The sequence below is a fragment of the Heptranchias perlo genome, chromosome 10 (assembly GCF_035084215.1).
Source record: "Heptranchias perlo isolate sHepPer1 chromosome 10, sHepPer1.hap1, whole genome shotgun sequence".
NCBI lineage: Eukaryota > Metazoa > Chordata > Chondrichthyes > Hexanchiformes > Hexanchidae > Heptranchias > Heptranchias perlo.
In genome coordinates this window covers 15,256,341-15,271,355 of record NC_090334.1, presented here as the reverse complement: position 1 = coordinate 15,271,355, position 15,015 = coordinate 15,256,341, and the positions used below count along the sequence as shown (strand labels likewise).

At 49.8% G+C, this 15,015-nt stretch overlaps 1 protein-coding gene across 1 annotated transcript in view; it reads left to right on the top strand.

Moving 5' to 3' along the window:
- LOC137326299 (kunitz-type protease inhibitor 1-like) overlaps positions 1-12,708 on the top strand; it is a 52,080-nt gene extending 39,372 nt beyond the window's left edge. The window contains exons 7-10 of the mRNA XM_067991249.1: positions 2,414-2,464; positions 4,611-4,781; positions 11,556-11,615; positions 11,733-12,708. Of these exons, the coding sequence (XP_067847350.1) occupies positions 2,414-2,464; positions 4,611-4,781; positions 11,556-11,615; positions 11,733-11,911 (461 nt within the window). The 3' untranslated portion in view covers positions 11,912-12,708. The remainder of the gene's footprint in view (positions 1-2,413; positions 2,465-4,610; positions 4,782-11,555; positions 11,616-11,732) is intronic.
- Positions 12,709-15,015: the final 2,307 nt, after the last annotated feature.

Sequence of the window (15,015 nt, the reverse complement as noted above, 5' to 3'; positions counted from 1 at the left end):
ATCAGCGAACATCCCCATTTCTGACCTTATGATGGAGGGAAGGTCATTGATGAAGCAGCTAAAGATGGTTGAGCTTAGGACACTGCCCTGAAGAACTCCTACAGCAATGCCCTGGGGTTGAGATGATTGGCCTCCAACAAGCACTACCATCTTCCTTTGTGCTAGGTATGACTTCAGCCACAGGAGAGTTTTCCCCCTAATTCCCATTGACTTCAATTTTACGAGGGCTCCTTGTTGCCACACTCGGTCAAATGCTGCCTTGATGCCAAGGGCAGTCACTCTCACCTCACCTCTGGAATTCAGCTCTTTTGTCCATGTTTGGACCAAGGCTGTAATGAGGTCTGGAGCTGAGTGTTCCTATCGGAACCCGAACTGAGCATCGGTGAGCAGGTTATTGGTGAGTAAGTGCCGCTTGATAGCACTGTCGACGACACCTTCCATCACTTTGCTGATGATTGAGAGTAGACTGATGGGGCGGTAATTGGCCGGATTGGATTTGTCCTGCTTTTTGTGGACAGGACATACCTGGGTAATTTTCCACATTGTTGTGTAGATGCCAGTGTTGTAGCTGTACTGGAACAGCTTGGCTTGAGGCGCGACTAGTTCTGGAGCTCCACACGAGCCTCCTTCCACCCTACTTCATCTAACCCTATCATCATATCCTTCTATTCATTTCTCCCTCATTTGTTTATCTAGCTTCCCCTTAAATGCATCTATGCTATTCACCTCAACTACTCCTTGTGGTAGCGAGTTCCACTCTCTGGGTAAAGAAGTTTCTCCTGATTTCCCTATTTTATTTATTGGTGATTATCTTATATACATGGTCCCTAGTTTTGGTCTCCCCTACAAGTGGAAACATAATCTCCACGTCTATCCTGTCAAGCCCTTTCATAATCTTAAATACCTCTATCGGTTCAGCCTTCCATTTTCTAGAGAAAAGAGCCCCCGCCTGTTCAGTTTTTCCTTATGAGGAATTGCGAGGTTCTACTTGTCAATTTTTTTATGCCTCTGTATCCTTTTTACAATATGGAGTCCAGAACTGTGCACAATACTCCGTGTGGTCTAACCAAGGTTACCATTTAATGGATGTTTCCTCTTCTTCTTCTTCCTCCCAATAAGACATTGGCTGATGTCAAATGATATTTAGTCCAGAGAAACATCTGTCTGCACAGTTTACGAACATCTCCATGTCTTCCTGAAGTCACTTGCAGTCCTCTTCATGGAGCAATTCTATTCTGATTTGTGGATTATTGGACATTTGTAATCATATGTTTAAATGCCCCACCTTACATGTTCTTCTTCCTTCATGGAATATAGGAATAGGCCATTCAGCCCCTTGAGCCTGTTCCACCATTCAATTAGATCATGGCTGATCTGTAGCTCAACTCCATTCAGCATCACTGTGTTGAAATCAAGACTCATTGTACAGTGCCCGACTCTCACTCTGTCCTAGACCCCTCAACACTGCCTCTCTTTCCCTCCCTCATTCTTCTCTTCCTCAGCTTATGCGAGTACTCTTCCCTCCCCCCTCTGCAGTTCTTGCCTGTACTTTTCCTCCTCCCCCATTCCTAATTCATGCTGACCACCTTCCTGCCCCCTCTGTCCATTCATATACTCACGCTCTCCGCCAGCTTTTTGTTTAGTTCATTCACGGGATATGGGCAGCGCTGGTAAGGCCGGCAATTATTGCCCAGACCTACTGGCCCTGAGAAGGTGGTGGTGAGCTGCCTTCTCGAACTGTGTGGTGAGGGTGCCCCCTCAATGCTGTTTAGAAAGGGAGTTCACCATCGCCCAACCCTGCACAATGGTGCTGGCTCCAACCCCCCCAGCCCTGTTCTGTCATTCCTAGCTCTTATCTGCTGATGCTGCTTCAGAAGTTTGAACACCCAAGGGAGGGGGGGTTTGGAAGGGGAGGTGGGGTTCAGGGGGGGCACCGGAGTGGTGGGGGGGGGGGGGTGAGAGTCGGGAGGGGGGCCAAGGCTACTGCTGACTTCATTGTCTACAGACAACTGGATACTGCCCTGAAAATGCTGACCGTCCTGTCAAATGTGGGTGCTTGGTATGCGTGCAATTAGTGCTAAATTAGGGGCACTTTTGTTCTGTAAACCCAGGCTTCACAAGGATCTGACTGCCCGTCCACTTCATCTAGGACCCTTACTCTGACCGAGAGTGGAGGCTTTCATCCCATCAATCTGGGCTAGATTTGAACCCAGTCCCTGAAGTGATGGACCCGTGTTTATATTCCCCCTCTCTCCCTCGACTTTCCGCCTCAGTTAATCTGCTTTTCCTCATCAGCTGCCTGCAGTCCTTTGGCTTCTCCTCCTCCTCTTGATGTTTCTTCATGTTTGGTGCCCTGGGGAGGGGTTGGAGGGAGTTTATTGTAACCAACTCGACTTTGGCTTTTGTTTTTCAGTTCGTGACCGATTTAATAAGCTGCTGGACATAGACATCCCCAAGGAGAAAGGTAAGCTTTTCAAATGGAGGCATCGCGGATGGATAGTAGGCCCCATGGTACTGATTGGCTAGCCAGGTCCAACTGAGAGCACATGAGCAGCTCCTGAGTGTGTTTGCCTATCCAGCGATATGACTGATTTCAATGAAGTGTAATGGTGGGCATAGGAATTTTTGGACCACGTCCAATTGAACGATGAACCCAATGGTACATTTTTAGAGGGGGGGGGTGGGAAGGAGGGAAGACAAATGACTGCAAAACGCGGTGATGCGGCACTATTGTCTGCTGTCCAGGCTTCAGCTCCATCTCTGCTCTGTTCCACTTTGACCTACCAACTCTTCGTGGCTTTATAAATAGTGGCATACAGTACAAAAGCAAGGAAGTTATGGTCAATCTTTATCAATCACAGGTTAGGCCTCAGCTGGAGTATTTTGTCCAATTTTGGGCACCACACATTAGGAAGGATGTTAAGGCTTTGGAGAGGGTGCAGAGGAGATTTACTCGAATGGTACCAGGGATGAGGGACTTCAGTTATGTGGAAATAAATTAAATTTGATTATATTTTTTGAAGAAGTCACCGAGCTGGTGGATGAGGGATGTGGTTGTCTATTTAGACTTCCAGAAAGATTTCGACAAGAGGCTTCTCCACAAGATGGAAGCATCTGGTATTAGTGGTAATATATTGAGCTGGATTGTGAATTGGCTGGAAGGCTGATGACAGAAAGTAGTTATAGATGGATTTGGATCTGTTTGGAGACCGGTCACCAGTGGTGCCCCACAGGTGTTGGGACCATTGCTCTTTACTATTTTTGTAAATGGTCCAGATATAGGTGTTGGGGGTTCGATTTGCAGATGATACCAAGATCTATGCGAGTGCCAGGACTGGAGACGATGCTCAACTGCTTCAAGCGGATCCTGATGTGTTGGGGGACTGGGCTCAAGACTGGCCAATGATGTTTAATTTAGAGAAGTGCAGTGTTATACATGTGGGCAGGACAAATACTTCACATATATACACCCTTCAGGGAAAAACAATAAAACAGACTGAGAACGAAATTGATCTGGGCATTCAAGTGCATGGATCTCTAAAAGCTCCTGAGCAATGCCGTGAAGGGATAACCAGAGCAAATAGGGTGTTGGAGTGCATTTATAGGACAATTGACTACAAGATAAAACATAATATTTTGTCCTTGCACAAGACCTTGGTCAGGCCTCAGTTGGAATACTGTATCCAGTGTTACTCTCCTCACATGGTGGGTGATATTGGAAAGGGTGCAGAGGCGGGCCACTAGATTAATTCCCAGTTTAAAGCATCTTGGTCAACAAGATAGGCTAAAAGAGCTGGGGCTCTACACTATATAGAAGCGCAGACTTAGGAGAGATCTGATCGAGGTTTATAAGATGATGGAAGGAATAGATTGCGTTAAGATGACACTTTGTTCTAATTAAATAGGTTAGGAAGGACCAGGGATCACAATTTTAAGTTACATAAGGCCAGATCTGGGTTAGATGTCAGGAGGTGGTTCTTCTCCCAGAAAATAGTGGACCTCTGGAACAGGCTGCCGGCTCGTGCAGTGGGACACCGATTTGCTGAATTCCTTCAAGTGAGAGCTGGACCTGTTTCTGTCTGGGGCGGAGCTCACCTCCTACAAAAAAATAGGTAATGAAATGCATAGAATTATCAGGGCCAGAATGGTGATCTGGACTAGTTTTGATCGCCGAAGTGGGGGTCAGAGAGGAATTACCCAGATTTTTTTTCCCCTCAAAATTGGCCTGGGTTTTTTTGGTTTCTCGCCTCTCCCAGGAGATCACATGGTGTGGGGTGGGGCGTGAATGTATTGTGATGCACAAGGTATCACAATTGGGAGAGACAGGCTGGATGGACCAGGGGGTCTTTTCCTGTCCGTCATTGTTCGTATACTAGAGAAGCTGGGTTTGTTCTCAGAGCAGAGACGGTTAAGGGGTGATTTAATAGAGGTGTTCAAAATTATGAGGGGTTTTGATAGAGTAAATAAGAAACTGTTGATTACCATTGAGCAAGTTGCAGTCCTCTCTCTCTCTCTCTCTCTGCGTTGTATTGCGAGCATCTGAACACACAGTGGTCCCGGCACCTGATAGCTGTATTTCGGAGAGTTAACCTGCTGTCTCGCCTCCCCAGCTCGCTGCGTGTATCCGCCCGTGACTGGCCGCTGCCGGGCAGACTTCAGCCGCTTCTACTACAACCCCTTCACAAAGTCGTGTGAGCGCTTCACGTATGGAGGCTGCGACGGCAACGAAAACCGCTTTGAACAGGAGAAGGAATGTATGCGGGCCTGCAGAGGAGTGACGGGTAAGACCGCATCATCCGCTGGCCTTTGTTGATTGTAATGTTTCAACTGTTAACTATACGCTTCTCCCACCCTCAGTTGACCATGGGGCCAGGACCTTTACAACCTTGCCCAGATGAAACCATTACCTTTAAAAATATCGACTGCCCAAGGCCCCCCTCCCATTGGATTGAATCTGTGGGTGAAACCCATCCCAGTTATTCCTACTGCACAGAATCCCAATGGGCCAAACTCCTTCCCATTGGATAGAATCCCAATGGAACAAACCCCTTCCCATTCTCTCCCAATGGACCAGACTGTTTCCCATTGGTACCAAATTGCTCGTCTCCAGAATTCTGCAATCGATCGGTAAAGTTGATCTGCTACCAAACCTGGTTCGGAACCAGAAGTGCGTTGATGTTGAGTTTATCTGGATCTCCTCGTGTTCTGGTTCAACCAGTTCATTCAGTGATTCAGAGGACTGTGGGACTGATTAAAGGCCAGTCACTTAGGAGTTTTTAGAAATGTGTACATGGAGTAACTATCTTTGAATTTCCATGATCCCATGACGCCTGTGTGCTCGGTTATAACCAACGATAGGGTAAAAATTTGGGCCTGTTCTCGGGCCTAGGATTGGCGAAAGGACGGGCAGTGAGCACCCCAACCGGGAGGCCTGAGGCTAGCCAGAAATTGGGCCTCGGGCCCCATTTCAATAACTTGGGTGCCTGTCACGCCTCCACAGGCAGCTCGCCCACTTCGGAAAACACATTCTGGACCGCTTGCCTCGCTGGCAATGGCCCTCTGGTACTTGCCGGGAAAGTGGGGTGGGGGGGCAGCAGCGGCAGGGCGGCGGGTAACGGCTGGCAGGAGTGCCCTGGTGCCGGAGGGAACACTGCTCCACATCAATTTAAATAAAAAGAAAATAACGTTACCACCTTTTCGATGGTGGCCATTGACTATAACAAAAACTTGCATTTATATAGCGCCTTTAACTTAGTAAAATGTCCCAAGGTGCTTCACAGGAGTGTAATCAGACAAAAATTGACACTGAGTCAAGTAAGGAGATAGGTGAGGTGGGTTTCAAGGAGCATCTTAAAGGAGGGGAGAGGTTTAGGGAGGGAATGCTAGAGCTTAGGGCCCAGGCAGCTGAAGGCACGGCCGCCAATGGTGGAGCGATTTAAAAATAGGGATGTTTAAGAGGCCAGAATTGGAGGAGCGCAGAGATCTCGGAAGGTTGTAGGGGCTGGAGGAGGTTACAGAGATAGGGAGGGGTGGGAGGCCATGGAGCGATTTGAAAACAAGGATGAGAATTTTAAAATCGAGGCGTTTCCGGACCGGGAGCCAATGTAGGTCAGCGAGCACAGGGGTGATTGGAGAACGGGGCTTGGTGCGAGTTAGGATACGGGCAGCAGAGTTTTGGATGAGCTCAAGTTTACACACGAGACTGAACGGAGCAGGCCCGATTTCCCTGAGAGCTCCTAAAGCAGGTGTTGGGCCCCTCATTAACATACGCAAGGGGCCTAAGGCCTGTTTTAAGTGGCCTCCCCGGGCACCAGAGAAAATATCTGCCCCAATTTCAGGTTGAACATTTTTCAAGCGTAATTGGAGCGCAGGACGGTAGTCCCCGAAATTGTTCCTCCTTGCACCCTTTGTACACCCGTATGAGCTCTAATTTCTACCCCGATATGTCTTCAAGCCAAGGGAGAAGGAAAGCCCTCTGCCGTACTGATGCCTTCCTGGTGTTGGCCGTGGGTGGCACTCCCGCCTCTGTGTCAGAAGGCCGTGGGTTCAAGCCCCACGCCAGAGACTTGAGCACATAATCCAGGCTGATGTTTCAGTGCAGTTACTGAGGGAGTGCTGCACTGTCGGAGGTGCCGTCTTTCGGATGAGACGTTAAACCGAGGCCCCGTCTGCCCCCTCAGGTGCATTTAAAAGATCCCAAGGCACTATTTGAAGAAGAGCAGGGGAGTTCGCCCCGGTGACCGGGTCAATATTTATCTCTCAACCAACATCACTAAAAACAGATTATCTGGTCATTATCACATTGCTGTTTGTGGGACCTTGTGCGCAAATCGGCTGCATTACAAGGGTGACTTCATCGGCTGTAAAGTGTTTTGGGACGTCTTGAGGTCGTGAAATAAATGCATGAGTCTGTGCATTTTTCCTGCGGGTTTCTAAAATGCCCCTTTGCCGAAAACATCCAAATCTAGCTATTAGGATGTGTGTGGAGTTGTTTCAGCATGTTTACTCTAGAATGTGGTCATGTACTGTAATCACCTCTACCCTTCCCTGTCTGGTTCATATTAGTACAAGTTTTACTGAAAGTAGCCAATTGACTAAACCATAATTTAGGATAATTGTTGGGTGGGTCTGATTTGAATATGCCAGGCAGGCTGAAATCTGCTTCTCCTGTCACTAAACATCTGAGGGCTTGCCCTGTTATACCACGCCTGTGAGTTGGAGAATTGGGCCTACAATGTTGCAGCCCCATCTAAAGCCCAGGCTCCAAATCAGTGCCACTTCCCCACTAGAAATATGGGAATTGCAGGATCACACTAAACTTTTCCCCCCTCCTCTCCTAATGGTACCAACCACATCAAAGAATTTACAGCACAGAAACAGGCCATTCGGCCCAACAGGTCCATGCTGCTGTTCATGCTCCACGTGAGTCTCCTCCCGACCCTTTTTCTAACCCTATAATCAGATCTTTCTATTCCTTTCTCCCTCATTTTTATCTAGCTGCCCCTTAAATGCATCTATGCTATTCGCCTCAACTACTCCTTGTGGTAGTGAGTTCCACATTCTTACCGCTCTGTGGTTGAAGAAGTTTCTCCTGAATTCCCTATTGGATTTGTTGGTGACTATCTTTTATTTGTGGCCCCGAGTTCTGTTCTCCCCCGCAAGTGGAAACATCTTATATTTATGGCCCCTAGTTTCTGGTCTCCCCCTCAAGTGGAAACATCTTCTCTACGTTTACCCTTTCAAACCCTTTCATAATCTTAAAGTCCTCTATCAGATTACCCTTCAGTCTTCTCCTTTTCTGGAGGAGAGAACCCCAGCCTATTCAATCTTTCCTGATAGGTATAACTTCTCAGTTCTGGTATAATCCTTGTAAATCTTTTTTGCACCTTCTCCAGTGCCTTTATATCCTTTTCACAGTGTGGAGACCAGAACTGTTCGTAGTACTCCAAGTGAGGTCTAACCAAGGTTCTGTACAAGTTTAACATAACTTCTCTGCTTTTCAATTTTATCCCTTTAGAAATGAACCTCAGTGCATGGTTTGCTTTTTTCATGGTCTTATGAACCTGCATCGCTACTTTGTGATTTTTGTATCTGTACCCCTAATCCCTCTGCTCCTCTACTCTGTTTGGACTCTTATTTTCCAAGCAGTATGTGGCTTCCTTATTAGTCCTACCAAAATGTACCACCTCACATTTGTCTATATTGAAATTCATTTGCCAATTAAATGTCCATTCTGCAAGCTTATTAATGTCTTCCTGTATTTGTCACTGTCCTCCTCAGTATTAACTATACCCCCCAATTTGGTGTCATCTGCAAATTTTGAAATTGTACTTCCAATTCCAGAGTCCAAATCATTTATGTAAATGGTGAACAACAGTGGTCCCAGCACCGATCCTTGAGGAACATCACTTCCCATCTTTTGCCAGTCTGAGTAACTACCTTTAACCTCTACTCTCAGTTTTCTGTTCTGTAGCCAGCTTGCTATTCATTCTGCTACTTGTCCCCTGACTCCACATGCTCTGACCTTAATCATGGGTCTATTACGTGGCACCTTATCAAAGGCCTTTTGAAAATCCAAATATATTACATCTACTGCATTACCCTTGTCTACTCTTTCTGTTATTTCTTCAAAGAATTCAGTAAGGTTGGTCAAGCATAACCTTCCCTTCTGAAATCTGTGCTGACTATTCTTTATTATATTTTCATCTTCCAATGTTTTTCTATTACATCTTTGAGTAAAGATTCTATTATCTTTCCTACCACCGACATTAAGCTAACTGGTCTATATTTCCCTGGACTTGTTCTATCTCCCTTTTTAAATATAGGAGTACCATTAGCTGTCTGCCAATCCTCTGACACTATTCTCTTTTCTAATGAATTTTTTATATATATGTAATAGTGCCTCTGCTATCTCTTCCCTAATTTCTTTTAATATGTGCGGATGCAATCCATCCAGACCAGGGGTTTTACCCCCTCTAAGTTTGATTAGTTTATCAATTATCTCCCTCCTTTCTATCTTAAATGTCTTTACATCTTTTTCGACTTCTTCTAATGTCATGCCCACCGTATTAGTCTCCCTGGTAAATAGTGAAGCAAAGTAATTATTCGATATTTCATCCATTTCGCTGTTATTACCTGTGAGTTTATCTTCTGCATCCCTTAGTGGCCGTATCCCTATCCTGATTTTTCTTTTGTTACTTATGTGTCTGTAGAATACTTTACTATTTTTTTGATATCCCTTAATAATTTAATTTTGTGGGTTTTTATTGTCTTCCTAATTGTTTTTTTGACTTCTTTCCTAACCTTTTCATATTCCCTTTTGTCATTCTCTCCTTTATTGTCTATGTGCTTAGTGTATGCTTTTTTCTTCAGTTTCAACTTTGCCCTTATCTCTTTATTCATCTATGGTGTATCATTACTGGCTAGTTTGTTCTTGCTTTTTAGAGGAATATATTTCTCCTGGACTGTCTTGATCACTCTTTTAAATGCTGCTGTGTTATTTCTTTGTTTGTCGGTAAATGAGGCCCTTGTTCTGTGGGTGTCAGTACACCTCTGAGTGCCCATTCTATGTGTGAGCCTGGGGAGGTGAACATTAGTAGGCAAATCAGCTATGGTTTGCAGTGTGTAGTTTGGGACAATGGGGCTTGGAGGGGAGAGTGTATGAGTATCTTCCACAAGAAAGAACGAACTTGCATTCATACAACAGTGCATCTTATTCTCAGGATATCCCGTAGCACTTTACAGCCAATGGATTGCTGTTTGGAATGCTGTCTCCATTGGTGGTAGGCAAACCGGGTAGTCAAATAACGCACAGCAAGATCCCACAAACAGTAATGAGATCATGACCAGATAATTTTTTTTTTAATGATGTTGGCTAAGGGATAAATGTTGGCCAGGACGCTGGGGAGAACTCCCCTGCTCTTCATATAGTGCAGTGGGATCTTTCCACCGGAGAGGGCAGAGGGGGCCTCGGTTTAAGGGCTTATCTGAAAGATGGCACCTCAGACAGTGCAGCACTGTCTTAGTACTGCACCCCGCGGGGAGTGTCTTCCTGGATTATGTGCTCAAGTCCCTATTTTTAAGAAGAGCAGGGGAGTTCATCCCAGTGTCCTGGTCAATATTTATCCCTCAACCAACATCACATTTTTAATTAAAAAAAACAGACTATCAAGTCATTTATCTCATTGCTGTTTGTGGGATCTTGCTGTGCACAAATTGGCTGTTGCGTTTCCTACATTACAACAGTGACTACACTTAAAAAAAAATAGTTTATTTGTTGTTTAGCACTTTGTGACGTCCTGAGTTTGTGAAAGGCGCTATAGAAATGTCTTTCTTTTAAAACTCAACACTGCCGCCAGGAGACGCTTTATCAGTACTTCAGCACGGATTCTAAACCAGAGAGAAATTTCCATTCCCTGAACTGCTCACCAGACAAGCCTGAGACGGCACCCTGCTCCCTGGCTCTCTTAATCAATCTGTTCATTGCTCCACCTTACAGGTTATTTTGAACAGGCAGAGCTTGACATGGGAACAAGAGTAGTAGGCCATTCAGCTTTTCAAGGTGGATCAAGCTCGATGGGCTGAATGACCTTCTCCCAAGGCCCAGAGTACAAAAACAGTGCACAATCACAGTGTTTGTTTAATGGTGTGGGCTGCTGATGGCTCAGTTGCCAGTGTAGTGGTTATATTACTGGACTAGTAATCCAGGGCCCTCGACTAATAATCCAGAAAACATGAGTTCAAATCTCCCCATGTGGCAGTTTGAGAATTCAAATTCAATTTTTTAAAAAATAAAATCTGGAGATAAAAAGTTGGTATCAGTAAAAGTGACCATGAAGCTGTCGGATTACCATATAAACCCAACTGGTTCACTCATGTCCTTTAGGGGAAGGAAACCTGCCGTCCTTACCCGGTCCGGCCTATATGTGACTCCAGTCCCACGCCAAAGTGGTTGCCTCTTAACTGCCCTCTGAAGTGGCCCAGCAAGCCACTCAGTTATATCAAACCCGCTACCAGTGGTTCAAAAGAAGGGTCACCATCGCCACCTCAGGGCAACTAGGGATCGGCAATAAATGCCGGCCTTGCCAGTGATGCCCACATCCCGAGGCTTAATTAAATAACAAAGACAGTGAGAGCTAGGGTGACCAGAAAGTTGCAGGTTGGGTCCCCAATTGGGTCAAGGGGGTTCCCGCTCCTGCTCACAATCCAGTGACCCTGGTGAGAGGTGGGATGTGTGTCAGGTGAGGATTGGTTCTGAGGTCCCATCTCCGCCCCTTCCACCTGCTGATGTACTCTGTCAATTTCGATACGTGGGCGACGACCGCCCGGTTGAGTGCCCGTTTTGTGGGCCCGTACTCTGCACGCCAGTTGGCACTTCCAAGAGACAGATAATTCTCAAAGTACTGGAGTCCCAATCCCAGTGTGACGTTTGTACCTGTAAATGTAGAGGATGAGTCCGTGCCCACCTGCATGTTATATAAGGTCCAGCTCACACCGCTTACTTCATGCTGAATTGACCCGGGCGGTGTTCTAACCAATGTTCTCTCCTTTTTTAGAAAAGGATGTATTTTCCCGAGGCCTGCTTGAGAGGCAAGAGCAAGAAAAGTCTTCAAACGGTTAGTATCCCGTGACGGGGGAGGGATTAAGGGCAGTGGGAAGGGATTAAGGGTGGGAGGGTGTTTGAAGTATCTCTCCCTCCCTCCTGACCCGTCTCTCTCTCTCTCTCTCTCCAGCTGGCATCGCCATCGCCGTGGTCCTGGCCATCTGTATTGCCACGGTTCTGGCCGTCCTAGTCTATTACCTGCTGAAGATGAAGAGGCAGAACCGGCGACAAGCGAGTCCCTCCGGTTCCAACGGCTCCACCGTAGAGGAGGAGAAGAAGCTGGTGGCCATGCATTCGAAGCCCATCTGAGGCGTGTAGCGCCAATATCTCCCAGTTCCATTTAAAGACTGTGGGGGGAGGGGGGGAAGGGTCTGGATAGAAACAGATTGGTTCCTGTTTGTAGATTATAAAGTAATATTGTTTGTGGAGTGCCTGGCTGAGCTCCAAAGATGTGTTGGCAGATTTCTTGTTTAGTAAATGAATGCTCTTCCTGTACATATTGGAGCTGATCCAATAGCCCGGTTGGCACAGACTGATCCTAAGGGGCACTAAATTTGCGATTGGATTCAGCCCAGCCCAGGTAAGTGCCCCTTTTTCAGTGGGAGCTGCTGGCCTCAAGTGTCCCGCTGGACCGTGAAATCTTACCAGCCTGCCCCATGGCCGACTCTCAATTGGTCCCCTCGCTTCTAGTTGACTGGGTTTGGGGAGGTAGATTTACAGAGTCTGCTTTGGGACAAAAAGATGCTATTTGGGGCGGGGTGGGGGGGGGGGAGGGAGGGGAGAAATGTTAGTCAGATTTGAATGACTGGACATGGACCATGGCGCTTGGTCCTCCACTCCAGTGTGTTCCAGGGTCTGCGCATTATCTTGTCCCTGACTCTGCGGTTGTCCCACTGTCAGACAAGATGGCGGAGCCTGAACTGAACCCCCTCATTGGACGAAGATTGGACCCGGAGATAAACACTGAGCAGGCTCGGGATCTAAAACATTTCTTTTATATTTTTTAAAAAATGGCCCACAACTGCTGTGTATCAGCCAAATTGTTCAGGGCTTGGACAGTTGTTTTTTTTAAAATTATTATTGCAAATAAACAAGTTTCCATCTGATCTGAACAAAGGGTCAAAGTTCACACAAGGGCAAAAAAAAAAGGTGGGAGTTTTATTTTCCTGCATTTCTGTTTTCTCTCTCTCTCTCCTCTCGATCCCCTCCCCCCCCCCCTCCCCCTCCCACCCCCTCCCCCTCCCTCCCCCTCCCCCCCCTCCCCCCCCCCCTCCCCCTCCCCCCCCTCCCCCTCCCCCTCTCCCCCCTCCCCCTCCCCCTCTCCTCCCCCCCCCTCCCCCTCTCCTCCCTCTGCTCTTCCACCCCCCTCCCTCTGCTCTTCCACCCCCCTCCCTCTGCTCTTCCACCCCCCTCCCTCTGCTCTTCCACCCCCCTCCCTCTGCTCTTCCACCCCCCTCCCTCTGCTCTTCCACCCCCCTCCCTCTGCTCTTCCACCCCCCTCCCTCTGCTCTTCCACCCCCCTCCCTCTGCTCTTCCACCCCCCTCCCTCTGCTCTTCCACCCCCCTCCCTCTGCTCTTCCACCCCCCTCCCTCTGCTCTTCCACCCCCCTCCCTCTGCTCTTCCACCCCCCTCCCTCTGCTCTTCCACCCCCCTCCCTCTGCTCTTCCACCCCCCTCCCTCTGCTCTTCCACCCCCCTCCCTCTGCTCTTCCACCCCCCTCCCTCTGCTCTTCCACCCCCCTCCCTCTGCTCTTCCACCCCCCTCCCTCTGCTCTTCCACCCCCCTCCCTCTGCTCTTCCACCCCCCTCCCTCTGCTCTTCCACCCCCCTCCCTCTGCTCTTCCACCCCCCTCCCTCTGCTCTTCCACCCCCCTCCCTCTGCTCTTCCACCCCCCTCCCTCTGCTCTTCCACCCCCCTCCCTCTGCTCTTCCACCCCCCTCCCTCTGCTCTTCCACCCCCCTCCCTCTGCTCTTCCACCCCCCTCCCTCTGCTCTTCCACCCCCCTCCCTCCCTCCCTCTCTCCCTCCCTCCCTCTCTCCCTCCCTCTCTCCCTCCCTCTGCTCTTCCACCCCCCTCCCTCTGCTCTTCCACCCCCCTCCCTCTGCTCTTCCACCCCCCTCCCTCTGCTCTTCCACCCCCCTCCCTCTGCTCTTCCACCCCCCTCCCTCTGCTCTTCCACCCCCCTCCCTCTGCTCTTCCACCCCCCTCCCTCTGCTCTTCCACCCCCCTCCCTCTGCTCTTCCACCCCCCTCCCTCTGCTCTTCCACCCCCCTCCCTCTGCTCTTCCACCCCCCTCCCTCTGCTCTTCCACCCCCCTCCCTCTGCTCTTCCACCCCCCTCCCTCTGCTCTTCCACCCCCCTCCCTCTGCTCTTCCACCCCCCTCCCTCTGCTCTTCCACCCCCCTCCCTCTGCTCTTCCACCCCCCTCCCTCTGCTCTTCCACCCCCCTCCCTCTGCTCTTCCCCCCCCCTCCCTCTGCTCTTCCCCCCCCCCTCCCTCTGCTCTTCCCCCCCCCCTCCCTCTGCTCTTCCCCCCCCCTCCCTCTGCTCTTCCCCCCCCCTCCCTCTGCTCTTCCCCCCCCCTCCCTCCCTCCCTCCCTCCCTCCCTCCCTCCCTCCCTCCCTCTCTCCCTCTCTCCCTCCCTCTCTCCCTCCCTCTGCTCTTCCCCCCCCTCCCTCTGCTCTTCCCCCCCCTCCCTCTGCTCTTCCCCCCCCTCCCTCTGCTCTTCCCCCCCCTCCCTCTGCTCTTCCCCTCCCTCCCTCTGCTCTTCCCCTCCCTCCCTCTGCTCTTCCCCTCCCTCCCTCTGCTCTTCCCCTCCCTCTGCTCTTCCCCCCCCTCCCTCTGCTCCTCCCCCCCCTCCCTCTGCTCCTCCCCCCCCTCCCTCTGCTCCTCCCCCCCCTCCCTCTGCTCCTCCCTCCCTCTGCTCCTCCCTCCCTCCCTCCCTCCCTCCCTCCCTCTCTCTGCTCTTCCCCCCCCTCCCTCTGCTCTTCCCCCCCTCCCTCTGCTCTTCCCCCCCTCCCTCTGCTCTTCCCCCCCTCCCTCTGCTCTTCCCCCCTCCCTCTGCTCTTCCCCCCTCCCTCTGCTCTTCCCCCCCTCCCTCTGCTCTTCCCCCCCCTCCCTCTGCTCTTCCCCCCCCTCCCTCTGCTCTTCCCCCCCCTCCCTCTGCTCTTCCCCCCCCTCCCTCTGCTCTTCCCCCCCCCCTCTGCTCTTCCCCCCCCCCTCTGCTCTTCCCCCCCCCCCTCCCTCCCTCCCTCTGCTCTTTCCCCCCCTCCCTCCCTCCCTCTGCTACCCCCCCCCCTTATCTTCGAAGCTACTTTTATACCGACTCTCTTTTAGTTTGGATCGCAGGGCACTCAGCTTCTGACACTTTTCTCTGTAAATCGTGCTGCTGGGCCCAGTTTTCCATGGGCCAT